This window comes from Cuculus canorus, chromosome 37, assembly GCF_017976375.1.
Source record: "Cuculus canorus isolate bCucCan1 chromosome 37, bCucCan1.pri, whole genome shotgun sequence".
Classification (NCBI taxonomy): domain Eukaryota; kingdom Metazoa; phylum Chordata; class Aves; order Cuculiformes; family Cuculidae; genus Cuculus; species Cuculus canorus.
In genome coordinates this window covers 370,597-397,606 of record NC_071437.1, presented here as the reverse complement: position 1 = coordinate 397,606, position 27,010 = coordinate 370,597, and the positions used below count along the sequence as shown (strand labels likewise).

The following is a 27,010-nucleotide window of genomic DNA, read 5'->3' as shown; positions in this document are numbered from 1 at the left end:
CCCCCCAAAGCCCTCAATGCCCCCCATTTCCCACCCCCCCAATTGCCCCAAATGACCCCAATTGCCCCCAATGACCCCCCAAAGCCCTCAGTGCCCCCCAATTGCCCCCCAATGTCCCCCAATTGCCCCCCCAAAGCCCTCAATGCCCCCCAATTCCCCCCCAATGTCCCCCAATTGCCCCCCCAAAGCCCTCAGTGCCCCCCAATTGCCCCCCAATGTCCCCCAATTGCCCCCCCAAAGCCCTCAATGCCCCCCCCCCCGTGTGGGGGGGCAGATTCAGGGGTGTCCCCCCCTTTATTTTGGGGGGGTTCGGTGCAGTGGGGGTTTATTACATTTCTACAGTCACAGCGCGGCAATGGGGGGGACCCCAAAAATATTGGGGGGGGGGGGACGGAGGGGGGGGGGAGTGCTTGAGGGAGGGTTGGGTTTTTTTGGGGTGATTTCCCTGGATTTTGGTAAAGGCTTCAGAAATACATCGTTTAATCCCCCCCTCCCCCCAAATTTGGGGACCCCCCCCCCCCCCGGGTTAAATTGATAGGACCCCCCCCTTAATTAATGGGAACCCCTCTAATTCATGGGGACCCCCCCCTAATTGATAGGAACGCCCCTAATTAATGGGAACCCCTGAAATTAATGGGACACCCCCTAATTAATGGGGAACCTCCCCTAATTCAGGAGGACCCCCCAAATTAATGGGAACCCCTCTAATTCATGGGGACCCCCCAACTAATAGGACCCCCCCCAATTAATGGGAAGCCCCCCTAATTAGTGGGGAACCCCCCCTAATTAATGGGGACCCCCTAATTAATGGGGACCCTCCTAATTAATGGGGAACCCTGAAATTAATGGGAACCCCCCTAATTCATGGGGACCCCCTTTAATTAATGGGGAATCCCCCTAATTAATGGGGACCCCCCCAAATTAATGGGAACCCCTGAAATTAAGGGGAACCCCTCTAATTCATGGGGACCCCCCCTAATTAATGGGGTCCCCTCCTCGATATTGGAGACCCCCCCCAGCTCTATGGCTTTTGTATGGGGGGAAAAGGGGGGGCTGAGGGGGGACCCCAATATCGAGGGGAGGGCACAAAGCTTTGGGGGGGACCCCAGATTTGGGGAGAGAAACCTGGAATTTGGGGGTCTCCAAGATTTTTGGGGGGTCACAAGTTTAGGGGGACCCCGAAAATGGGGTGGGGGGAGGTCCAAAAGTGGGGGGGGACCCCAAAAGTGAGTGGGGGGACCCCAAAAGTGAGGGGGGGCCAAGATTTGGGAGGTCCCACCACCTTTGGGGTCACCAGGTCTGAGGCGGTTCCTCTCTATTCTTGGGGTGGGGGGACCCCAAAAGTGGGAGGGACCCCGAAAATGGGGTGGGGGAGGTCCAAAAGTGGGTGAGGGACCCCAAAAGTATGTGGGGGACCCCAAAAGTGAGTGGAAGGACCTAAGATTTGGGAGGTCCCACCACCACCTGATGTTCCCACCACCTTTGGGGTCACCAGGTCTGAGGCGGTTCCTCTCTGTTCTTGGGGTGGGGGGACCCCGAAAGTGGGGGGGACCCCAAAAATGGGATGGGGGAGGTCCAAAAGTGGGTGAGGGACCCCAAAAGTGGGTGGAAGAACCTAAGATTTGAGAGGTCCCACCACCACCTGATGTTCCCACCACCTTTGGGGTCACCAGGTCTGAGGCGGTTCCTCTCCGTTCTTGGGGTGGGGGGACCCCGAAAGTGGGGGGGACCCCAAAAATGGGGTGGGGGAGGTCCAAAAGTGGGTGCTGGGGGCGTCACTTCCTCCGGGTGGAGGCGCTGGGACGTCGGTCGCCCTCGCGCCGGGGAAGTCCCTCGTCGGTGGAGGAGGTGGTGAGGAGGCCCTGACTCCATCGCGCCAGCTCGGCGTGTTCCTGCGCCGAGGACGCCAGCGCCTGCAGCCACCCCCGCATGTCCTCCTGCGGGGCAAAGGGCAGCGTCAGGTCACCCCAAAACCACCCCTACCCCACTAACATCTCCAGAGCCCTCAAAACCACCATAAGGTTCCTCAAAACCACCATAAGGTTCCTCAAAACCACCTCCAGATCCCTCAAAAACACCATAAGGTTCCTCAGAACATCATAAGGTTCCTCAAACCATCTCCAGATCCCTCAAAAACACTGTAAGGTTCCTCAAAACCATCTCCAGATCCCTCAAAACATCATAAGGTTCATCAAAACCATCTCCAGATCCCTCAAAAACACCGTAAGGTTCCTCAAAACATCATAAGGTTCATCAAAACCATCTCCAGAGCCCTCAAAACCACCTTAACGTTCCTCAAAACCACCTCCAGATCCCTCAAAAACACCGTAAGGTTCCTCAGAACATCATAAGGTTCCTCAAAACCACCATAAGTTTCCTCAAAACCACCTCCTGATCCCTCAAAACCACCATAAGGTTCCTCAAAACCACCTCCAGATCCCTCAAAAACACCGTAAGGTTCCTCAGAACATCATAAGGTTCCTCAAACCATCTCCAGATCCCTCAAAAACACTGTAAGGTTCCTCAAAACCACCTCCAGATCCCTCAAAAACACCGTAAGGTTCCTCAGAACATCATAAGGTTCCTCAAACCATCTCCAGATCCCTCAAAAACACTGTAAGGTTCCTCAAAACCATCTCCAGATCCCTCAAAAACACCGTAAGGTTCCTCAGAACATCATAAGTTTCCTCAAACCATCTCCAGATCCCTCAAAACATCATAAGGTTCATCAAAACCATCTCCAGATCCCTCAAAAACACCATAAGGTTCCTCAAAACATCATAAGGTTCCTCAAAACCATCTCCAGATCCCTCAAAACATCATAATGTTCCTCAAAACATCATAAGGTTACTTAGAACCATCTCCAGATCCCTCAAACCCCTCACCAGGTCCCTCAAAAACACCATAAGCGTCCTCAAAACCATCATTTGGTCTCTCAAAACCATCTCCAGATCCCTCAAAACCATCCACCCCCCCTCAGAACCACCTTCAGGTCCCTCAAAACCATCATAAAGTCCCTCAAAAGCACCTTCAGATCCCTCAAAACTATTATAAGGTCCCTCAAAACCACTGTCAGGTCCCTAAAAAACACCATAAGGTTCCTCAGAACCACCTTTAGGTCCCTCAAAACCACCATAAGGTTCCTTAGAACCACCATAAGGTTCCTCAGAACCACCTTCAGGTCCCTCAAAACCACCATAAGGTTCCTCAGAACCACCATTCTGTCCCTCAGAACCACCTTCAGGTCCCTCAAACCCACCTTCAGGTCCCTCAGAACCACCATAAGGTTCCTCAGAACCACCATTCTGTCCCTCAAAACCACCTTCAGGTCCCTCAAAACCACCTTCAGGTCCCTCAGAACCACCATAAGGTTCCTCAGAACCACTATTCTGTCCCTCAGAACCACCTTCAGGTCCCTCAAAACCACCTTCAGGTCCCTCAAAACCACCATAAGGTCCCTCAGAACCACCATTCTGTCCCTCAAAACCACCATCAGGTCCCTCAAGAACACCATAAGGTTCCTCAAAACCACCATAAGGTCCCTCAGAACCACCATTCTGTCCCTCAAAACCACCTTCAGGTCCCTCAAAACCACCTTCAGGTCCCTCAAAACCACCATAAGGTTCCTCAGAACCACTATTCTGTCCCTCAGAACCACCTTCAGGTCCCTCAAAACCACCATAAGGTTCCTCAGAACCACCATAAGGTTCCTCAGAACCACCATTCTGTCCCTCAAAACCACCTTCAGGTCCCTCAAAACCACCTTCAGGTCCCTCAGAACCACCATAAGGTTCCTCAGAACCACCATAAGGTCCCTCAGAACCACCTTCAGGTCCCTCAAAACCACCATAAGGTTCCTCAGAACCACCATTCTGTCCCTCAAAACCATCCACCTCCTCAAAGCCATCACCAGGTCCCTCAAAGCCATCATTTGGTCCCTCAAACCCATCATTTGGTCCCTCAAAGCCACCACCAGGTCCCCTCTGAAACCCCACCGGGTCCCTCAAGGCTGTAGACCCCTTACCTCATCCTTGGCTTGCAAGAGGAACTCGCTTCCATCGCTGGTCCTACAAGAGAAAGACCTTCTCCAGGTGGCCACCAGCAGAACCTCGAGGTGGGACCTCCCAGAGCCACGAGCACCTCCACTTACTTGAGCTTGAAGACGTTCTTCTTCTTCTTGTAGTCGTTGGCCACTTCGCTGCTGGAGTTGTGGAGGTTGAGGAGAGGTTCTCCACCGTGGGTGGTGCCGGTGGTTGGGCCTTTGGAGTCCTTGTAGAAGCCGAGGTCACCTTTGCTCAGGACGCAGTAGAGGTTCACCCACGACCTGTGAGGTGACCCCAGAGGAGGACTCGACACTGCGCTGTGTGGACCTTCAAAGCCCCGGTGAAGGCCCTCCAGCGATGGACCACCGCCCACCTCTGGGGTTCCTCCAAGAACTTATGAACGTCCCATAGTGATGGATCTCCATCTTTGGAGAACGTTCTCCATTGATAGAGCTCCAAACCCTGATGAACCTTCACCGTTGATGGACCTCTCCTGATGGATCTCCATCTTTGGAGAACGTTCTCCATCGATAGAGCTCCAAACCCTGATGAACCTTCACCGTTGATGAACCTCTCCTGATGGATCTCCATCTTTGGAGAACGTTCTCCATTGAACCTCTCCTGATGGATCTCCATCTTTGGGGAACGTTCTCCATTGAACCTCTCCTGATGGATCTCCATCTTTGGGGAACGTTCTCCATTGAACCTCTCCTGATGGATCTCCATCTTTGGAGAACGTTCTCCATTGAACCTCTCCTGATGGATCTCCATCTTTGGAGAACGTTCTCCATTGAACCTCTCCTGATGGATCTCCATCTTTGGAGAACGTTCTCCATTGAACCTCTCCTGATGGATCTCCATCTTTGGAGAACGTTCTCCATTGAACCTCTCCTGATGGATCTCCATCTATTGGCGAACGTTCTCCATTGAACCTCTCCTGATGGATCTCCATCTTTGGAGAACGTTCTCCATTGAACCTCTCCTGATGGATCTCCATCTTTGGAGAACGTTCTCCATTGAACCTCTCCTGATGGATCTCCATCTTTGGAGAACGTTCTCCATCGATAGACCTCCAATTCCTCATGAACCTTCACTGTTGATGGACCTCTACTGATGGATCTCCACCTATTGGAGAACCTCCTCTCCTGATGGATCTCCATCTTTGGAGAACCTCCTCTACTGATGGATCTCAAGTGTTGGTGAATCCCTTCTGCTGATGGATCTCCATCTTTGGAGAACGTTCTCCATCGATAGACCTCCAAACCCTGATGAACCTTCACTGTTGATGGACCTCTACTGATGGATCTCCATCTTTGGGGAGTGTTCTCCATCGATAGACCCCCAAATCCTGATGGATCTCCATCTTTGGGGAACGTTCTCCATTGAACCTCTCCTGATGGACCTCCATCTATTGGAGAACGTTCTCCATTGAACCTCTCCTGATGGATCTCCATCTATTGGCGAACGTTCTCCATTGAACCTCTCCTGATGGATCTCCATCTTTGGAGAACGTTCTCCATTGAACCTCTCCTGATGGATCTCCATCTTTGGAGAACGTTCTCCATTGAACCTCTCCTGATGGATCTCCATCTTTGGGGAACGTTCTCCATTGAACCTCTCCTGATGGACCTCCATCTTTGGGGAACGTTCTCCATTGAACCTCTCCTGATGGATCTCCATCTTTGGGGAACGTTCTCCATTGAACCTCTCCTGATGAACCTCCACCTTTGGAGAACGTTCTCCATTGAACCTCTCCTGATGGACCTCCATCTTTGGAGAACGTTCTCCATTGAACCTCTCCTGATGGATCTCCATCTATTGGAGAACGTTCTCTATTGAACCTCTCCTGATGGATCTCCATCTTTGGAGAACGTTCTCCATTGAACCTCTCCTGATGGATCTCCATCTTTGGAGAACGTTCTCCATTGAACCTCTCCTGATGGATCTCCATCTTTGGCGAACGTTCTCCACTGAACCTCTCCTGATGGATCTCCATCTTTGGAGAACGTTCTCCATTGAACCTCTCCTGATGGATCTCCATCTATTGGAGAACGTTCTCCATTGAACCTCTCCTGATGGATCTCCATCTATTGGAGAACGTTCTCCATTGAACCTCTCCTGATGGATCTCCATCTTTGGAGAACGTTCTCCATTGATGGATCTCAAGCGTTGGTGAACCCCTTCTGCTGATGGACCTCCATCTTTGGGGAACGTTCTCCATTGAACCTCTCCTGATGGACCTCCATCTTTGGGGAACGTTCTCCATTGAACCTCTCCTGATGGATCTCCATCTTTGGAGAACGTTCTCCATTGAACCTCTCCTGATGGACCTCCATCTATCGGAGAACCTCCTCCACTGATGGATCTCAAGTGTTGGTGAATCCCTTCTGCTGATGGATCTCCATCTTTGGAGAACGTTCTCCATCGATAGACCTCCAAACCCTGATGAACCTTCACCATTGATGGACCTCTACTGATGGATCTCCATCTTTGGGGAGTGTTCTCCATCAATAGACCCCCAAATCCTGATGGATCTCCATCTTTGGCGAACGTTCTCCATTGAACCTCTCCTGATGGACCTCCATCTTTGGGGAACGTTCTCCATTGAACCTCTCCTGATGGACCTCCATCTTTGGAGAATGTTCTCCATTGAACCTCTCCTGATGGACCTCCATCTATTGGAGAACGTTCTCCATTGAACCTCTCCTGATGGATCTCCATCTTTGGAGAACGTTCTCCATTGAACCTCTCCTGATGGATCTCCATCTTTGGAGAACGTTCTCCATCGATAGAGCTCCAAACCCTGATGAACCTTCACTGTTGATGGACCTCTCCTGATGGATCTCCATCTTTGGAGAACGTTCTCCATCGATAGAGCTCCAAACCCTGATGAACCTTCACTGTTGATGAACCTCTCCTGATGGATCTCCATCTTTGGAGAACGTTCTCCATTGATGGATCTCAAGCGTTGGTGAACCCCTTCTACTGATGGACCTCCATCTATTGGAGAACGTTCTCCATTGAACCTCTCCTGATGGATCTCCATCTTTGGAGAACGTTCTCCATTGAACCTCTCCTGATGGATCTCCACCTTTGGAGAACGTTCTCCATTGAACCTCTCCTGATGGATCTCCATCTTTGGGGAACGTTCTCCATTGAACCTCTCCTGATGGATCTCCACCTTTGGGGAACGTTCTCCGTTGAACCTCTCCTGATGGACCTCCCCCGCTGGTGGCTCTCCGCCGTGGTTGGTGCCCCCTCCGTTGTCTTCTCCTCACCTGTTGGACGCCTTCTTGTTGGGTCCATCCAACTCGTGCTTCCGGAAGAGGAACCCCTCGTGGTGGACGGTGTGGGCGGGGGGCGGGGCCGGGGGGGGGACACTTCCCTGCGCCGGCGCCGACCGCGACCTCCGAGGGTCCCCCGGAGCGGTGTCTTTGGGGCGCGGCCGCCGGCGCGGTTTGGGGCGATCGCGAGCGCGGGGGCGCTCCGGCCGAGGGCTCCGATCCGGGAGGGCCTCCGGACCCATCGGCAGCCGAGACGGAGACGGACGCTCTGGGGGCTGAGCGGGAAACGGGCGGGAAACGGGGGAGGAAACGGGGGAAGAAGAGGGGGGGAAACGGGGGGGGAAACGGGGAGAAAGAGGGGAGGGAATGGGGAGGAAGAGGGGAGGAAGGGGGGAGGAAGGGGGGAGGGAATGGGGAGGAAATGGGGAGGAAGGGGGGAGGAAGAGGGGAGGAAGAGGGGAGGAAGAGGGGAGGAAGGGGGAGGAAGGGGGAGGAAGGGGGAGGAAGGGGGGAGGAAGGGGGAGGAAGGGGAAGGAAGAGGGGAGAAAATGGTGAGGAAACAGTGAGGAAATGGGGAGAAAACATGGAGGAAGAGGGAAGAAAATGGGGAGGAAGAGGGGAGGAAGGGGGAGGAAGAGGGGAGGGAATGGGGAGGGAATGGGGAGGAAATGGGGAGGGAATGGGGAGGAAATGGGGAGGGAATGGGGAGGAAATGGGGAGGAAGAGGGGAAGAAACAGGGAGGAAATGGGGAGAAAGGGGGGAGGAAACAGGGAGGAAACAGGGAGAAAATGGGGAGGAAACAGTGAGGAAACGGGGAGAAAACAGGGAGGAAGAGGGGAGGAAATGGGGAGAAAATGGGGAGAAAGGGGGGAGGAAATGGGGAGGAAACGGGAAGGAAACAGGGAGGAAGAGGGGAGGAAATGGGGAGAAAGAGGGGAGAAGACGGGGAGGAAACGGGGAGGAAACAGGGAAGAAGAGGGGAGAGGGAGGAGGGAGGAAGGGGAGAGGAAATGGGGAGGAAGAGGGGAGGAAGTGGGGAGGAAAAGGGGAAGAAAGAGGGAGGAAAAGGGGAAGAAAGAGGGAGGAAAAGGGGAGGAAATGGGGAGGAAGGGGGAAACCAAGGAGAAGCCATGAGGACGCAAAGGGGACACCAAAGGGACATCAAGAAGAAACCATGGGGACACCATGGGGACACCAAGAAGAAGCCATGGGGGCACCAAGGAGAAGCCAAGGGGTCATCAAGGGGACACCAAAGGGACACCAAAGGGACACCAAAGGGACACCAAGGGGACACTGAGGGGAGGCCATGGGCACACCAAGGGGGCACCAAGGGGACACTGAGGAGAAGCCATGGGGACATCAAGAAGCAGCCATGGGGGAACCAAGGAGAAGCGACTCCAAGGAGAAGCCATGGGGACACTGAGGAGAAGCCATGGGGACAGCAAGGGGACACCACGAGGACACCAGAAGGACGCGACGGACTGACCGGCGCTGGGGCGGGCGCCGCTGCCTCCTTCTCCTGCAGCTGCTCCACGATGTCGGCCAGAGTGGCTTTGCTGTCAGCGTTGGGAAGGAGAGGCCGTCAGTCCCGGAGCCACCACCGTCCCTGGTGGGGCCACCACCGTCATCCGACCATGGGGCCACCACCATCCCCAGGGCCACCACCATCATCCGACCATGGGGCCACCACCATCCCCAGGGCCACCACCATCATCCAACCACGGGGCCACCACCATCCCCGGGGCCACCACCATCATCCAACCACAGGGCCACCACCATCATCCATCCCCGGGGCCACCACCATCATCCAACCACAGGGCCACCACCATCATCCAACCATGGCGCCACCACTGTCATCCAACCACGGGGCCACCACCATCCCCGGGGCCACCACTGTCATCCGACCACAGGGCCACCACCATCCCTGAGGCCACCACCATCATCCAACCATGGGGCCACCACCATCATCCGACCATGGGGCCACCACCATCATCCGACCATGGGGCCACCACCGTCATCCATCCCCGGGGCCACCACCGTCGTCCCCCGTCCCCGCGCTCACGCGCCGCCTTTGCCGTTGTGCCGCGGCGGCTCCGCTTCGCTCGACTCCTGTCTCTCCAAGCGCCGCTCGCGCCGCTCCCGGCGCCGTTCCAGAAGTGCCGCTCTCCCCTCTCCGGGTTCTTCCGTCTTGGGGGGCACCGGAGCGGCGTCGGCGGTGGAGGGCGGAAGAGGGTCCCCATCGGGAGCGCCGTCGCCAGGAGGGCCGTGGAGGCGGTCGAGCGCCGGTTGGAGGCGTTCGGGGTGGAGTTGGTGGCGAACGTAGGCGACGCGCGGCTCCGGGCGGCGGCAGACGGGGCCTCCCGGCAACGGCCCAACCGGAGGGTCCACCAGGAATTTACGGGTCAGGAGCGGCGTCGGCGGCTGTTGGTGCTGCTCCGCTTTGAGCTTCTCCAGCTGCGGAGGGGGAGGGGGAGGGGGAGATGGTGGAGGGGGAGATGGTGGAGATGGTGGAGATGGTGGAGATGGTGGAGATGGTGGAGATGGTGGAGATGGAGATGAGATGGAGATGAGATGGAGATGATGGACGTGGAGATGATGGACATGGGGATGAGATGGAGATGAGATGGAGATGGGGATGATGGAATGATGGAGATGGGGATGATGGAATGATGGAGATGATGGAGACGGGGATGGAGATGGGGATGGAGATGGAGACGGAGATGGAGATGGGGATGAGATGGAGATGGAGATGGGATGGAGGTGGAGATGGGGATGATGGAAATGGGGATGAGATGGAGATGGAGATGGAGATAGGGATGAGATGGAGATGATGGAGATGGGGATGAGATTGGGATGAGATGGAGATGGAGATGGAGGAGATGATGGAGATGGGGATGAGATGGGGATGGGGATGAGATGGAGATGGAGATGGAGATGGTGGAGATGGTGGAGATGGGGATGAGATGGAGATGATGGAATGATGGAGATGATGGAATGATGGAGATGATGGAGATGGGGATGGAGATGGGGATGGAGATGAGATGGGGATGATGGACATGGGGATGAGATGGAGATGGGGATGAGATGGAGATGGGGATGGGGATGGAGATGATGGAGATGATGGAGATATGATGGAGATGATGGAGATGATCGAGATGATGGAGATGAGGATGGAGATGAGATGGAGATGGACATGAGATGGGGATGGGGATGGAGATGATCGAGATGGGGATGGAGATGGGATGGAGATGGGGATGGAGATGACGGAGATGGAGATGGGGATGAGATGGAGATGGAGATGGAGATGGAGATGGAGATGGCGACGGGGATGGAGATGGGGATGAGATGGAGATGGAGATGGAGATGGGGATGGGGATGGGGATGGAGATGGAGATGGGGATGAGATAGGAATGGAGATGAGATGGAGATGATGGAATGATGGAGATGATCGAGATGGGGATGGAGATGAGATGGAGATGGAGATGAGATGGAGATGGGGATGAGATGGAGATGGAGATGGAGATGATGGGGATGGAGATGGGGATGGAGATGGGGATGGGGATGGAGATGATGGAGATATGATGGAGATGATGGAGATGATAGAGATGATGGAGATGGGGATGGGGATGAGATGGAGATGGAGATGAGGTGGAGATGAGATGGAGATGGAGATGAGATGGAGATGATGGAGATGGGGATGGGGATGAGATGGAGATAAGATGGAGATGAGATGGAGATAAGATGGAGATGGAGGTGGAGATGGGAACATGGATGGGGATGGAACGGAGATGAGGATGAAATGCAATGGGTACAGGGATGGAGGTGGAGGTGTGGATGGAGATGGGGTGAGGACGGAGACGAGGACAGAGTTTGGGGGAGGATGGAGAAGAGGATGGAGATGAGGATGGAGAAGAGGATGGAGAAGAGAATGGAGAAGAGAATGGGATGGGGATGGAGATGAGGACGGGATGGGGATGGAGAAGAGGATGGAGATGAGAATGGAGAAGAGGATGGAGATGAGGATGGGATGAGGATGGAGAAGAGGATGGGATGGGGATGGAGAAGAGGATGGAGAGGAGAATGGGATGGGGATGGAGATGAGGATGGAGAAGAGGATGGAGAAGAGGATGGAGATGAGGATGGGATGGGGATGGAGAAGAGGACAGGATGGGGACGGAGAAGAGGTTGGAGAAGAGGACAGGATGGGGATGGAGACGCGGTGAGAATGGAGGTGGGGAAACGGATGAGGATGGATTGAAGACAGGGATGGAACGGGATGGAGATGGACACCACGTTGGGGATGGGAACCCGTGCGGAGATAAGGATGGGATGGACACCAGGATGGAGACGCTGAGCCGGCGGCTGCCGTGGCCCCTCGGGAAGAAGCAAAGAGGGGGCGCACAGGGTCGGGTGGTGGTGGTGACCTCGAACCCCCTGGAGACGACGGCCGTACCGTGGTGAGACGCCGCAAGGAGCTGAACCTCTCCTCCCAGGCGGCGGCGGCTTTGCGGAAGGCCTCGTGCCGCCGGATGAGCTGCTCCACCTCGTCCACGCTGCTGCCCAACTCCTGGCTCTTCAGCAGAGGCTCCTGCGCCGTCAGCCAAGCGTCGGCCACCACGGCCTCCTGGGCAAACTGGTGGACCTCCAGCACTGCCGGACAGAGGGACGACACGGAAGGACGGACTCATGGCGGTACCCCCCCAAGAACATCCCAACCCCATCGTGGTGGTGGTGGTGGTGGTGGAGGACCCTTCCCGAGATTGACCCCCCCGAGGTGGGACTCACTCTGCTGCAGCCGCTCCCAGTGGTTGTCCCACTTCTCCAGCATCTCCTTCTTCTTGGCCAACAGCTTCTCCACGTGGGCTTTGATCTGCGGCGGTGGAGGAGATGGGTTGGGACCTCCAAGAGTTGAAGGTCAACCCTTCGTTGAGCGTCCACCATTCCCCTCCCGCCGCCGCGGCACCTCGTCGGCCGCCGGGCTCTTGCTGAGGAGAAGGCTCTTGCCCAGCTCCAAGCAGGCGGCGATGCTCTTGCCGCGGGCCTCGATCTCGCTCTTCAGCCCTTGGTGGTCGTTCATCAGCAGCTCCACCGAGGAGACGTCCCTGCGGGTGGGGACGGAGATGGACGGGGGTGGAGAGGCCCTCCAGCGGCTGTGGGGTGGGACGGGGGTCCTCCTGGTGGAGGGGGATGGGGGTCCACCAAAGAGGAGAGAACTTGGGGTGAGGATGAGGCCAAGAGGACCGTTTTTGGCTTCGTGGGTGGGTCAAGACGTGAGGCCTTAAGGTGGGGACAAGACTCGAGTCCTTGGGGTGGGGGAGAAGACAACTCCTTGGCTTCGTGGGTGGAAAAGAGCGCGAGATCTTGGGGTGAGAGAGGATACAACTCCTCCAGATGGGACACGGGACACCGAGGTGGGACAGAAGGTCTTTGGGCTTAGGGACGATCAGGACGTGGGTCATGGACCTCAGATGTGGGTCATGGACCTCGGACTGAAGGTCTTTGGTCTTAGGGATGGGTCAAGACGTGGGTCATGGACCTCAGATGTGGGTCATGGAGGTGGGACAGAAGGTCTTTGGTCTTAGGGATGGGTCAGGACATGGGTCATGGAGGTGGGACAGAAGGTCTTTGGTCTTAGGGATGGCTCAGGACATGGGTCATGGACCTCGGACTGAAGGTCTTTGGTCTTAGGGATGGGTCAGGACGTGGGTCATGGAGGTGGGACAGAAGGTCTTTGGGCTTAGGGACGGGTCAAGATGTGGGTCATGGACCTCAGATGTGGGTCACGGAGGTGGGACAGAAGGTCTTTGGGCTTAGGGACGGGTCAAGATGTGGGTCATGGACCTCAGACTGAAGGTCTTTGGGCTTAGGGATGGGTCAAGATGTGGGTCATGGACCTCAGATGTGGGTGATGGAGGTGGGACAGAAGGTCTTTGGGCTTAGGGACGGGTCAGGACGTGGGTCATGGACCTCAGACAGAAGGTCTTTGGTCTTAGGGACGGGTCAAGATGTGGGTCATGGACCTCAGATGTGGGTCATGGACGTGGGACAGAAGGTCTTTGGGCTTAGGGACAGGTCAGGATGTGGGTGATGGAGGTGGGACAGAAGGTCTTTGGGCTTAGGGACTGGTCAAGATGTGGGTCATGGACCTCAGATGTGGGTCATGGACCTCAGATGTGGGTCATGGACCTCAGACAGAAGGTCTTTGGTCTTAGGGATGGGCCAAGATGTGGGTCATGGACCTCAGATGTGGGTGACGGAGGTGGGACAGAAGGTCTTTGGTCTTAGGGACGGGTCAGGACGTGGGTGATGGAGGTGGGACAGAAGGTCCTCGTCTTCATGGGTGGGACAGAGTGAGTCAGGACAGAGGCCTTTGGCACCAGAGATGGTTCAGAGGCTGCAGGAGCTCCTCACCACCCCCGGTTCCCTCTACCTCGGCTTCTCGCCGGCGCCAATCTGGCAGAGGACACCGTCCATCCAAGCCAGAAGGTCTCTGACGGTGCCGACGAAGCGGATCTTCTCGGCGACGCTCGCCACGTGGAGCCGACACTCCTCGCACGCCGCCAGGAGCTCCTTCCACGCCCGTAACACCTCCTGCTCCCTTCCGGCGATGGCTTCGGCGTTGTCCCCAGCGTAGAGGGTCCTCAACTGCGCCGCCCCTTCTTGGAGCTGCCGCACTTGGGTCACCAGGACCTCCACGTCGTGCTCGAAGGCCCCCAACGCCCGCTGCAGGGCGGTGGCCGAGGTCCTGCCCTCGCGAGCCGCCAGCTCCGGCAGACGTTGCCGTTTCTCCTCGATTTGACCCAAAACCTCTTTGCAGTCGTTGAAGAACTTGTGGAGCTCGTGAGAAGCGGCCAACATCTGCGCCCGCGTCTCCATCAGCTCCAGAAGATCCGCCCAAGCTTCGTTGACGCCGTCCTTCCACTCGGCAATGGTGGCGGCGTCGGCGTGGCCGTAGTCGATGAGTTCGTCCACCATCTGGTTGACGGCGGCGATGCGCTCCTGCCCGACGCTGCCCGTCTCGCTGGCGAACTCCAGGAACTTCTCCTGGAGGAGCTGCGGTGGGACAGGACCTCAACACGGAGCTGTGGTGCTGCCCAAGACCCCAAAACAAAGATTTGATGGCGCCCAAAACCCCAATGTGGAGCTGTGATGGTGCCCAAAACCCCAATGTGGAGCTGTGATGGTGTTCAAAACCCCAACGTGGAGCTGTGGTGGTGTCCAAACCCCCAATGTGGAGCTGTGATGGTGTCCAAAACCCCAACGTGGAGCTGTGATGGTGCCCAAAACCCCAACGTGGAGCTGTGATGGTGCTCAAAACCCCAATGTGGAGCTGTGATGGTGCCCAAAACCCCAATGTGGAGCTGTGATGGTGTCCAGAACCCCAAAATGGAGCTGTGGTGGTGCCCAAAACCCCAATGTGGAGCTGTGATGGTGTCCAGAACCCCAAAATGGAGCTGTGGTGGTGCCCAAAACCCCAATGTGGAGCTGTGGTGGTGCCCAAAACCCCAATGTGGAGCTGTGATGGTGCTCAAAACCCCAATGTGGAGCTGTGGTGGTGCCCAAAACCCCAACGTGGAGCTGTGGTGGTGCCCAAGACCTCAAAATGGAGCTGTGATGGTGCCCAAAACCCCAACGTGGAGCTGTGGTGGTGCCCAAAACCCCAACGTGGAGCTGTGGTGGTGCCCAAGACCTCAAAATGGAGCTGTGATGGTGCCCAAAACCCCAACGTGGAGCTGTGGTGGTGCCCAAAACCCCAACGTGGAGCTGTGATGGTGCCCAAAACCCCAAAATAGAGCTGTGATGGTGCCCAAAACCCCAACGTGGAGCTGTGGTGGTGTTCAAAACCCCAACGTGGAGCTGTGATGGTGCCCAAAACCCCAATGTGGAGCTGTGATGGTGTTCAAAACCCCAACGTGGAGCTGTGGTGGTGTCCAGAACCCCAATGTGGAGCTGTGGTGGTGTCCAGAACCCCAATGTGGAGCTTTGATGGTGCCCAAAACCTCAATATGGAGCTGTGATGATGTCCAGAACCCCAATGTGGAGCTTTGATGGTGCCCAAAACCCCAAAGTGGAGCTGTGATGGTGCCCAAAACCCAACATGAAGCTTTGATGGTGCCCAAAACCCCAACGTGGAGCTGTGATGGTGCCCAAAACCCCAAAATGGAGCTGTGATGGTGCCCAAGACCCCACCGTGGGGCAGGAACCACATCCAGACCCTCCGGATATGGGACAGGGACTGCACAAACCCCTCTCCCCCCCTGCAGGACCTTCACCAAAAGCCCTCAACAGAGGTTGGAGGCAACCTCCGAACCTCCAGGTCACGGCCAACCCCTTCCTTGGCCCCGGATGGGGCCAACGCTAAAGCCCTCCAAGCCCTGGGTGGACCCAACTGACCGTGACGTGCTCGAAGTCCTGCCCCAGCTCCGGCGAGCCGGCCACCACCTCCTTCTCGGCGATCCAGTGCTCCAGCTCGTCCACCTCGCGGTTGAGCTGGTAGAGCCAATACTGCTGCTCCAACTTGGCTTTGCGTTCCTCCACCAGGTCCTTCAGAGACACGTAGAGTCGGTCAACCTGCGACTGCCGCCTGCTGACCTGTTCGCTGGCCAAGGGACACAGTGCCCGGTGAACCTCCAGGACCTCCAGCAGAAGCTCCAAGCGGTGGGCGCTGGAGGAGCTTCACCCACCTTTGAGGGTGGCCGAGCTCCAGAAGCGCCCGGCATTGACGGGACAGTTGACCGATGGTCTCCTCGTAGTTCTCCACCGTCTGTTCCGTCAGGAGGTGTTTCTTGAGGAGTTGGAGAGTGCTCTGCTCGTCCTTGGAGGGAGGAGGACACACGTTGGGTGGGTGAGAACCTGGAGGATCTCCACGGGCTTCTCCAGCTCCAACCGACCCATCCGCACCTTCCCCTTCTCTTCGCTCATCAAGAGAAGCTCCTGCTCGCCCAACCACGACTCCACCTCGGCCACGTCGAAGTAGTACTGCTCCAGCTGGTAGGTGGCATCCAAGGTCTGCTGCCGGAGCTCGGTCTGCTCTTGGAGCTCCCCCCACGTCGTCTCCAAGTGCTCCAGAAGACGTCGGACTCCTTCAGCCTCGGGGCTTTTGATGGAGGCCACAGCTCGGGCGCGTTCCAGAACCTCCTCCACGCGAGGTCGGTGGACCTGGATCTCCCGGCGGAGGTTCTAAGAGGACGTGGAGAGGAGGTGGGTGTGGAGGACGTGGTTGGGGTGTCCCACCACCCGCTCCGCTGTGGGGCCTCACCTGGTTCTTCTTGATGAACTGCTGGACCGTCTGGAGGTTGGTGCCGTGGTCCTTCAGCGTGGCCAAGGGCAGGCGGTCCTGCACCCACAGCTGCAGCCAACGGAGGGACCTCAGCGTCGAGGCCGTCACTGTTCCTGACCCCATTCTGTCTCCATCCCGGCCGACCTCATCCCCATCATCTCCATCTTCATCCCCATTCCAACCCCAACCCTCTCCCCATCCTCATCCCCATCGTCTCCATCCTCATCATCTCCATCACCATTCCAACCCCATCTTCATCTCCATCTCCATCTCCGTTCCAACCCCATCTCCATCTCCATCGCCATTCCAACCTTACCCCCATCTCCATTCCAACCCCATCTCCATCTCCATTCCAACCCCATCTCCATCTCCATCTCCATTCCAACCCCATCTTCATCTCCATCTCCATTCCAACCCCATCTTCATCCCCATCTCCATTCCAACCCCATCTTCATCTCCGTCTCCATCTCCATTCCAACCCCATCTCCATCTCCATTCCAACCTCATCCTTATCTCCATCTCCATTCCAACCTCATCTTCATCCTCATCTCCATTCCAACCCCACCTTCATCTCCATCTCCATTCCAACCCCATCTCCGTCTCCATTCCAACCCCATCTCCGTCTCCATTCCAACCCCATCTCCGTCTCCATTCCAACATCATCTCCATCTCCATTCCAACCCCATCTTCATCTCCACCTCCATTCCAACCTCATCTCCGTCTCCATCTCCATTCCAACCCCATCTTCATCCCCATCTCCATTCCAACCCCATCTCCATCTCCATTCCAACCCCACCTTCATCTTCATCTCCATTCCAACCCCATCTCCATTTCCATCTCCATTCCATCCTCATCTCCATCTCCATTCCAACCCCATCTTCATCTCCATCTCCATTCCAACCCCATCCCCATCTCCATTCCAACACCATCTTCATCCCCATCTCCATTCCAACCCCATCTCCATCTCCATTCCAACCCCATCCTCATCTCCATCTCCATTCCAACCCCATCTTCATCTCCATCTCCATTCCAACCCCATCTTCATCCCCATCTCCATTCCAACCCCATCCTCATCTCCATTCCAACCCCATCTTCATCTCTGTCTCCATTCCAACCCCATCTTCATCTCCATCTCCATTCCAACCTCATCCCCATCTCCATCATCTCCATCACATCCCCATCATCTCCATTGCTATCATCCCCATCTTCCCCACCATCTCCATCCCCACCACCATCTCCATCCCCACCATCGTCTCCATCCCCACCATCTCCATCCCCACCATCGTCTCCATCCCCACCATCTCCATCCCCACCATCTCCATCCCCACCACCGTCTCCATCCCCACCACCGTCTCCATCCCCACGTACTCACCACCTCGTCCTCCAGCTCGTGGCTGACCTGATGGACCTCCTTGGAAGCCAGGAGGATCCTCCTCCGTTCCTTGAGGGGTTCGATGAGGCGGACGATGCGCGTCCCCACCGCGTTCTGCCGCTCTCCCACCGCCTCGGCGCCCACGGCCTGGGCCGGCAGTGCCGCCGCCGCCGCCTGCAGCTCCCCCACCTCCTTGGACCACTCCTCCACCTGCGACTCCATCGTCTGTGGGGCAAAGGGACACTGGGGTGGGGCTCTGGAGACCGAGATGGGGGAGGAACCCAATTCTGGGACCTCCAGCGCTGGAGATGGCCCTCAAACACTGGTGGCTCCTCAGATCCTGGTGTTCCTCAGAACCTCACGTCTCTCCATAACCTCATGTCTCTCCGTAACCCGATGCTCCCCAGAACCTGGTGGCCCCTCGTCACCTGGTGTCCCTCCAGAACTTGGTGTCTCTCCGTGACTCAATGTCCCCCAGACCCTGGTGACCCCCACAACCTCCCATCTCTCCATAACCCGATGCCCCCCCAGATCCTGATGTCCCCCAGACCCTGGTGTCCCCAGAGAACCTCCCGTCTCTCCATTACCCAATGCCCCCCAGACTCTGATGTCCCCCCAGAACCTCCCATCCCTCCATGACCCAATGCCCCCCCAGATCCTGATGTCCCTCAGACTCTGATGTCCCCCCACAACCTCCCATCTCCCCATGACCCAATGCTCCCTCAGATCCTGATGTCCCCCAGACCTTGGTGTCCCCCCAGAACCTCCCATCTCCCCATGACCCAATGCCCCCCAGATCCTGGTGTCCCCCCAGACTCTGGTGTCCCCCCACAACCTCCCATCCCTCCATGACCCAATGTCCCCCAGACCCTGGTGTCCCCCCAGAACCTCCCATCTCTCCATGACCCAATGTCCCCCAGACTCTGATGTCCCCCCACAACCTCCCATCTCCCCATGACCCGATGCTCCCCCAGATCCTGATGCCCCCCAGACCCTGATGTCCCCCCAGAACCTCCCATCCCTCCATGACTTAATGTCCCCCAGATCCTGATGTCCCCCCAGAACCTTCCATCTCCCCATGACCCAATGCTCCCCCAGATCCTGGTGTCCCCCCAGAACCTCTCATCTCTCCATGACTTAATGTCCCCCAGATCCTGGTGTCCCCCCAGACCCTGGTGTCCCCCCAGAACCTCCCATCCCTCCATGACCCAATGTCCCTCAGACCCTGGTGTCCCCCCAGAACCTCCCATCTCCCCATAACCCAATGCCCCCCAGACTCCGGTGTCCCCCCACAACCTCCCATCCCTCCATAACCCAATGCCCCCCCAGACCCTGATGTCCCCCAGCGCCCACCTGCAGCCGTCGGAGCTGCGTGCTGAGGCTGTGGAGGTCCGGCCCCGCTCCCACGCTCTGCAGCTGCTCCTCCAGAGTGCCCAACTTGGCCTCCATCTCAGCGTAGCTCCGGGCCAGGCGCCGGGCGGCCGCGGCTTCGGCCAAGCGCCGCGTCCGGGCCTGCGTGGAGGCCTCCAACTCCCCCCAACATCGCCGCAGCTCTTCCAGTTGGGCCCCAACGGCCTCGGCCAACTCGGGTTTGGCCTTCAGGAGCTCCGCACCTTCCTGGGGGGTCGGGAAAAGGGGGGGACAGAGATGGGCCAAAGGGCAAAGGGGGGAAAACGGGGGGAAATGGGGGGAAATGGGGGGAAATGGGGGAGAAATGGGGGAGAAATGGGGGAGAAATGGGGAGAAATGGGGGAGAAATGGGGAGAAATGGGGAGAAATGGGGGAGAAATGGGGGGAAATGGGGGGAAATGGGGGAGAAATGGGGGAGAAATGGGGAGAAATGGGGAGAAATGGGGGAGAAATGGGGAGAAATGGGGGGAAATGGGGGGAAATGGGGTAAAAATGGGGAGAAATGGGGGAGAAATGGGGGGAAATGGGGGGAAATGGGGAGAAATGGGGAGAAATGGGGGGAAATGGGGGAGAAATGGGGGGAAATGGGGGAGAAATGGGGGGAAATGGGGAGAAATGGGGAGAAATAGGGGGAAATGTGGGAGAAATGGGGAGAAATGGGGAGAAATGGGGGAGAAATGGGGGAGAAATGGGGGGAAATGGGGAGAAATGGGGGAGAAATGGGGGAGAATTGGGGGAGAAATGGGGAGAAATGAGGAGAAATGGGGAGAAATGGGGAGAAATGGGGGGAAATGAAGAGAAATGGGGAGAAATGGGGGAGAAATGGGGGAGAAATGGGGGGAAATGAGGAGAAATGGGGAGAAATGGGGAGAAATGGTGAGAAATGGGGGAGAAATGAGGAGAAATGGGGAGAAATGGGGAGAAATGGGGAGAAATGGGGGGAAATGGGGAGAAATGGGGGAGAAATGGGGAGAAATGGGGGAGAAATGGGGGGAAATGAGGAGAAATGGGGAGAAATGGGGGAGAAATGGGGGGGAATGGGGAGAAATGGGGGAGAAATGGGGGGAAAATGGGGGAGAAATGGGGGAGAAATGGGGGAGAAATGGGGGAGAAATGGGGAGAAATGGGGAGAAATGGGGGGAAATGGGGGAAATGGGGGAGAAATGGGGGAAATGGGGAGAAATGGGGGAGAAATGGGGAGAAATGGGGGAGAAATGGGGAGAAATGGGGGAGAAATGGGGGAGAAATGGGGGAGAAATGGGGAGAAATGGGGGAGAAATGGGGGAAATGGGGAGAAATGGGGGAGAAATGGGGGAGAAATGGGGAGAAATGGGGAGAAATGGGGGAGAAATGGGGAGAAATGGGGAGAAATGGGGGAGAAATGGGGGAGAAATGGGGAGAAATGGGGGGAAATGGGGGAGAAATGGGGAGAAATGGGGGAGAAATGGGGGAGAAATGGGGAGAAATGGGGGAGAAATGGGGGAGAAATGGGGGAGAAATGGGGAGAAATGGGGAGAAATGGGTGAGAAATGGGGGAGAAATGGGGGAGAAATGGGGAGAAATGGGGAGAAATGGGGGAGAAATGGGGAGAAATGGGGAGAAATGGGGGAGAAATGGGGGAGAAATGGGGAGAAATGGGGAGAAATGGGGAGAAATGGGGGGAAATGGGGAGAAATGGGGGAGAAATGGGGGGAATGGGGAGAAATGGGGGAGAAATGGGGAGAAATGGGGAGAAATGGGGGGAAATGGGGAGAAATGGGGAGAAATGGGGGAGAAATGGGGGAAAATGGGGGGAAATGGGGGAGAAATGGGGGAGAAATGGGGAGAAATGGGGGAGAAATGGGGAGAAATGGGGAGAAATGGGGGAGAAATGGGGAGAAATGGGGAGAAATGGGTGAGAAATGGGGGGAAATGGGGAGAAATGGGGGAGAAATGGGGAGAAATGGGGGAGAAATGGGGAGAAATGGGGGAGAAATGGGGGAGAAATGGGGAGAAATGGGGGAGAAATGGGGAGAAATGGGGAGAAATGGGGGAGAAATGGGGGGAAATGGGGAGAAATGGGGGAGAAATAGGGGGAAATGGGGGAGAAATGGGGAGAAATGGGGGAGAAATGGGGGAGAAATGGGGGAGAAATGGGGGAGAAATGGGGAGAAATGGGGGAAATGGGAGAAATGGGGAGAAATGGGGGAGAAATGGGGGAAATGGGAGAAATGGGGGAGAAATGGGGAGAAATGGGGGAGAAATGGGGGAGAAATGGGGAGAAATGGGGAGAAATGGGGGAAATGGGGAGAGAATGGGGGAGAAATGGGGGAGAAATGGGGAGAAATGGGGAGAAATGGGGGAGAAATGGGGAGAAATGGGGAGAAATGGGGGAAATGGGGAGAGAATGGGGGAGAAATGGGGAGAAATGGGGAGAAATGGGGAGAAATGGGGAGAAATGGGGGAGAAATGGGGAGAAATGGGGGAGAAATGGGGGAGAAAATGGGGGAAATGGGGGAAATGGGGGAGAAATGGGGGAGAAATGGGGAGAAATGGGGGAGAAATGGGGAGAAATGGGGAGAAATGGGGGGAAATGGGGAGAAATGGGGGAGAAATGGGGGAAATGGGGAGAAATGGGGTAAAAATGGGGAGAAATGGGGGAGAAATGGGGGGAAATGGGGAGAAATGGGGAGAAATGGGGGAAATGGGGAGAAATGGGGGAGAAATGGGGAGAAATGGGGGAGAAACGGGGAAATGGGGAGAAATGGGGGGAAATGGGGGAGAAATGGGGGAGAAATGGGGGAGAAATGGGGAGAAATGGGGAGAAATGGGAAATGAGGGAAATAAGAGGGGAGAAATAGGGGATAAAGAGAAAATGGGGTGCAATAAAAGGGGGGCACAGAAAAAGGGGGGGCAGCAAAGGGAAAGGGGCACAAGAGGGCCCCCAAACCACCCCCCAACCCCAATGCCCCCCTTAACCCCCCCTTTCCACCCCCCAACCGGCAAGGAAGGGGTTACACCTCATTTCCCCCCATCAAATCCCCTCAACTCCCCCCAAACACCCCCAAATCCGACCCCCCCAAAGCCCCCCCAATCCAAACTCACCCCATCAAAGCCCCCCCCAACCTCAACCCCCCCTCAACCCCCCCTTTCCACTGCCCCCAAACAGGAAGGAAAGGGTTAAACCCCGTTTTCCTGTCCCAAATCCCCCCAAAATCCCCCCAAACACCCCCAAATCCCTCCAAACACCCCCAAATCCCCTCAAACACCCCCAAATCCGAAGCCCCCAAACGCCCTCACCCCAAATCCATCCCCCCAAAGCCCCCCCCCAACCCCAAACCCCCCCTCAAAGCCCCCTTTCCCCCCTCCCCAACCGGCAAGGAAGGGGTTAAACCTCATTTTCCCCTCCCCAATCCCCCCAAACACCCCCAAATCCCCTCAAACCCCCCAAAACTCACCCCCCCAAAACCCCCCCCAACCCCAACTCACCCTCCAAAGCCCCCCCTAATCCCAACCCCCCCCCCCGCGAACCCCCTTTTCCCCCTCCCCAACGGGCAAGGGAGGGGTTAAACCTCATTTTCCCCCCCAAAATCCCCCCAAATCCCCCCAAACACCCCCAAATCCAACACCCCCAAAGCCCCCCCAACCCAAACTCACCCCCCAAAGCCCCCCCCCAATCCCAACCCCCCCCTCGAACCCTCCTTTTCCCCCTCCCCATCCAGCAAGGAAGGGGTTAAACCTCATTTACCCCCCCAAAATCCCCCCCAAGCACCCCCAAACTCACCCCCCCAAAGCCCCCCAACCCAAATCCACCCCCTCAAAGCCCCCCCAACCCCAAACCCCCCCTCGAAGCCCCCTTTCCCCCCTCCCCAACAGGCAACGAAGGGGTTAAACCTCATTTTCCCCCCCAAATCCCCACAAACCCCCCCAAATCCGACCCCCCCAAAATGTCCTCAACCCAAACTCACCCCCCAAAGCCCCCCCCAACCCCAAACCCCCCCTCGAACCCCCCTTTCCCCCCTCCCCATCCGGCAATGAAGGGGTTAAACCTCATTTTTCCCCCCCCAAATCCCCCCAAACACCCCCAAATCCGACCCCCCCCAAACCCCTCTCAACCCAAACTCACCCCCCAAAGCCCCCACAACCCCAAACTCCCCCTCGAACCCCCCTTTCCCCCCTCCCCATCCAGCAAGGAAGGGGTTAAACCTCATTTTCCCCCCCAAATCCCCCCAAACACCCCCAAATCCCCCTCAAACCCCCCCAAATCCGACCCCCCCCAAAACCCCCCACCCCAAACTCACCCTCTCAAAGCCCCCCCCACCCCCAAAACCCCCCTCGAACCCCCCTTTCCCCCCTCCCCAACCGTCAACGAAGGGGTTAAACCTCATTTCCCCCTTCAAATCCCCCCCAAACCCCCCCAAATCCCCCTCAAACCCCCCCAAATCCGACACCCCCAAACCCCCCCACCCCAAACTCACCCCCCCAGAGCCCCCCCCACCCCCAAATCCCCCCTCAAACCCCCCATTTCCCCCCTCCCCATCCAGCAACGAAGGGGTTAAACCTCATTTCCCCCCCAAATCCCCCCCAAACCCCCCCAAATCCCCTCAAACACCCCCAAATCCGACTCCCCCCAAACCCCTCTCAACCCAAACTCACCCCCCAAAGCCCCCCCCAACCCCAACCCCCCCCTCAAACCCCCCCTTTCCCCCCTCCCCATCCAGCAAGGAAGGGGTTAAACCTAATTTTCCCCCCCAAATCCCCCCAAACACCCCCAAACCCCCCCAAACCCCACACCCCCAAACCCCCCCACCCCAAACTCACCCTCTCAAAGCCCCCCCCACCCCCAAACCCCCCCTCAAACCCCCCATTTCCCCCCTCCCCAACCGTCAACGAAAGGGTTAAACCTCATTTCCCCCCCCCAAATCCCCCCAAACACCCCCAAATCCGACCCCCCCAAAACCCCCCACCCCAAACTCACCCCCCAAAGCCCCCTCCAACCCCAAATTCCCCCTCAAACCCCCCCATTTCCCCCCTCCCCATCCAGCAACGAAGGGGTTAAACCTCATTTCCCCCTTCAAATCCCCCCAAACACCCCCAAATCCGACCCCCCCACCCCAAACTCACCCCCCCAAAGCCCCACCCACCCCCAAACCCCCCCTCAAACCCCCCTTTCCCCCTCCCCAACCGTCAACGAAGGGGTTAAACCTCATTTCCCCCTTCAAATCCCCCCCAAACACCCCCAAATCCCCTCAAACCCCCCAAATCCGACCCCCCCAAACCCCTCTCAACCCAAACTCACCCCCCAAAGCCCCCCCCAACCCCAAACCCCCCCTCGAACCCCCCTTTTCCCCCTCCCCAACAGTCAACGAAGGGGTTAAACCTCATTTTTCCCCCCCCAAATCCCCCCAAACACCCCCAAACTCACCCCCCCAAAGCCCCCCCACCCCAAACTCACCCTCTCAAAGCCCCCCCCACCCCCAAACCCCCCCTCGAACCCCCCTTTCCCTCCTCCCCATCCAGCAACGAAGGGGTTAAACCTCATTTCCCCCCCCAAATCCCCCCAAACACCCCCAAATCCGACCCCCCCAAAACGCCCCCAACCCAAACTCACCCCCCCCAAATCCCCCCCAACCCCAATCTCCCCCTCGAACCCTCCTTTTCCCCCTCCCCATCCAGCAAGGAAGGGGTTAAACCTCATTTCCCCCCCCAAATCCCCCCAAACACCCCCAAATCCGACCCCCCCAAAACCCCCCACCCCAAACTCACCCCCCAAAGCCCCCCCCAACCCCAACCCCCCCCTCGAACCCCCCTTTCCCCCCTCCCCATCCAGCAACGAAGGGGTTAAACCTCATTTCCCCCCCCAAATCCCCCCCAAACCCCCCCAAATCCCCTCAAACACCCCCAAATCCGACTCCCCCCAAACCCCTCTCAACCCAAACTCACCCCCCAAAGCCCCCCCCACCCCCAAACCCCCCCTCGAACCCCCCTTTCCCCCCTCCCCAACCGCCAACGAAGGGGTTAAACTTCACTTTCTCCCCCAAATCCCCCCCAAATCCCCCTCAAACCCCCCCAAACCCGCCCCCCCCCCCCCATCATTTTGGACCTTCTCGATCTTCTCCAACCACTCCTTGCTCTGTTCCAGCTCCACCAGGAACGCCTGAGGCTTCAGCCAAGGTTTGGGGGGGCGCGGGGGGGGGGTCCCTGGTGGGGTCCCCGGCCATTAAGGTCTTCTCCTGCATCCACCCATGCAGCTACGCCACCACCGGGTGAGGAAGATGGGGGGACACCAACCAGGAGATGGTGGAGAACGTCACCCACCAGAAGGTCTCCCCCCCCCTAAAATAATATCTATGAACCCCCTTTTCGTAGACGGAGAAAGCGATGTCGGAAGTCCTTGAGGTTCACCCAACGTTGCGATGGAGATGGAGATGGAGGTGGTGGTGGAGAAGTGGGAGGAAGATGAAGATGGTGGAGATGATGATGGTGGTTTTGGACGCGATGCGGCAAAGGGTTCTTTGCAGCAGCTGCTGCCGCTCCGGGCGCAGCGCCGAGGAAGGATTGGGCCTCGCTGCGCCAGAGACGGCGCCGGGAGGTGGAGGAGATGCTCCTCGTGGAGGTGACCCCAATGCAGATCCCATCGGAGCAGGAGGAGGAACCCCCCGGAGATGCTGAAGAGCAGCTACGGGGGGTGAAGGAACCCCCCATCCATCAGCAAAGCCCCCGAGATGATGAGAGTGGGGGTGAAGGACCCCAAATCCATCACCGAAACCCTCTGAGATGATGAGGATGGGGGTGAAGGACCTCAAATGCATCACCAAAACCCCCTGAGATGATGGGGATGGGGGTGAGGGACCTCAAATGCATCACCAAAACCCCCTGAGATGATGAGAATGGGGGTGAAGGACCCCAAATCCATCACCAAAACCCCCTGAGATGATGAGGATGGGGGTGAAGGACCCCAAATCCATCAGCAAAGCCCCCGAGATGATGAAGATGGGGGTGAAGGACCCCAAATCCATCACTGAAACCCCCTGAGATGATGAGGGTGGAGGTGAAGGACCCCAAATCCATCACTGAAACCCCCTGAGATGATGAGGATGGGGGTGAGGGACCCCAAATCCACCACTGAAACGCCCCTGAGATGATGAGGATGGGGGTGAAGGACCCCAAATCCATCACTAAAACCCCCTGAGATGATGAGGATGGGGGTGAAGGACCCCAAATCCATCACTGAAACCCCCTGAGATGATGAGGATGGGGGTGAAGGACCCCAAATCCATCACTGAAACCCCCCGAGATGATGAGGGTGGGGGTGAAGGACCCCAAATCCATCACCGAAACAACCCGAGATGATGAGGATAGGGGTGAAGGACCCCAAATCCATCACTGAAACCCTCTGAGATGATGAGGATGGGGGTGAGGGACCCCAAATCCACCACTGAAACGCCCCTGAGATGATGAGGATGGGGGTGAAGGACCCCAAATCCATCACTGAAACCCCCTGAGATGATGAGGATGGGGGTGAAGGACCCCAAATCCATCACTGAAACCCCCTGAGATGATGAGGGTGGGGGTGAAGGACCCCAAATCCATCACTGAACCCCCCTGAGATGATGAGGGTGGGGGTGAAGGACCCCAAAT

The 27,010-nt window shown here is 57.1% G+C and overlaps 1 protein-coding gene across 1 annotated transcript in view; it reads right to left on the bottom strand.

The window, feature by feature from the left end:
- Nucleotides 1–1,247: 1,247 nt before the first annotated feature.
- LOC104058215 (spectrin beta chain, non-erythrocytic 4-like) overlaps nucleotides 1,248–27,010 on the bottom strand; it is a 48,307-nt gene continuing 22,544 nt past the window's right edge. Inside the window, 18 exon segments of the mRNA XM_054052867.1 lie at nucleotides 1,248–1,937; nucleotides 4,025–4,067; nucleotides 4,151–4,324; nucleotides 7,322–7,602; nucleotides 8,815–8,884; nucleotides 9,391–9,782; nucleotides 11,782–11,978; nucleotides 12,114–12,198; nucleotides 12,292–12,430; nucleotides 13,759–14,381; nucleotides 15,723–15,927; nucleotides 16,013–16,143; nucleotides 16,230–16,508; nucleotides 16,588–16,677; nucleotides 17,981–18,205; nucleotides 19,334–19,597; nucleotides 25,473–25,565; nucleotides 25,567–25,620. Of these exon segments, the coding sequence (XP_053908842.1) occupies nucleotides 1,776–1,937; nucleotides 4,025–4,067; nucleotides 4,151–4,324; nucleotides 7,322–7,602; nucleotides 8,815–8,884; nucleotides 9,391–9,782; nucleotides 11,782–11,978; nucleotides 12,114–12,198; nucleotides 12,292–12,430; nucleotides 13,759–14,381; nucleotides 15,723–15,927; nucleotides 16,013–16,143; nucleotides 16,230–16,508; nucleotides 16,588–16,677; nucleotides 17,981–18,205; nucleotides 19,334–19,597; nucleotides 25,473–25,565; nucleotides 25,567–25,620 (3,507 nt within the window). The 3' untranslated portion in view covers nucleotides 1,248–1,775.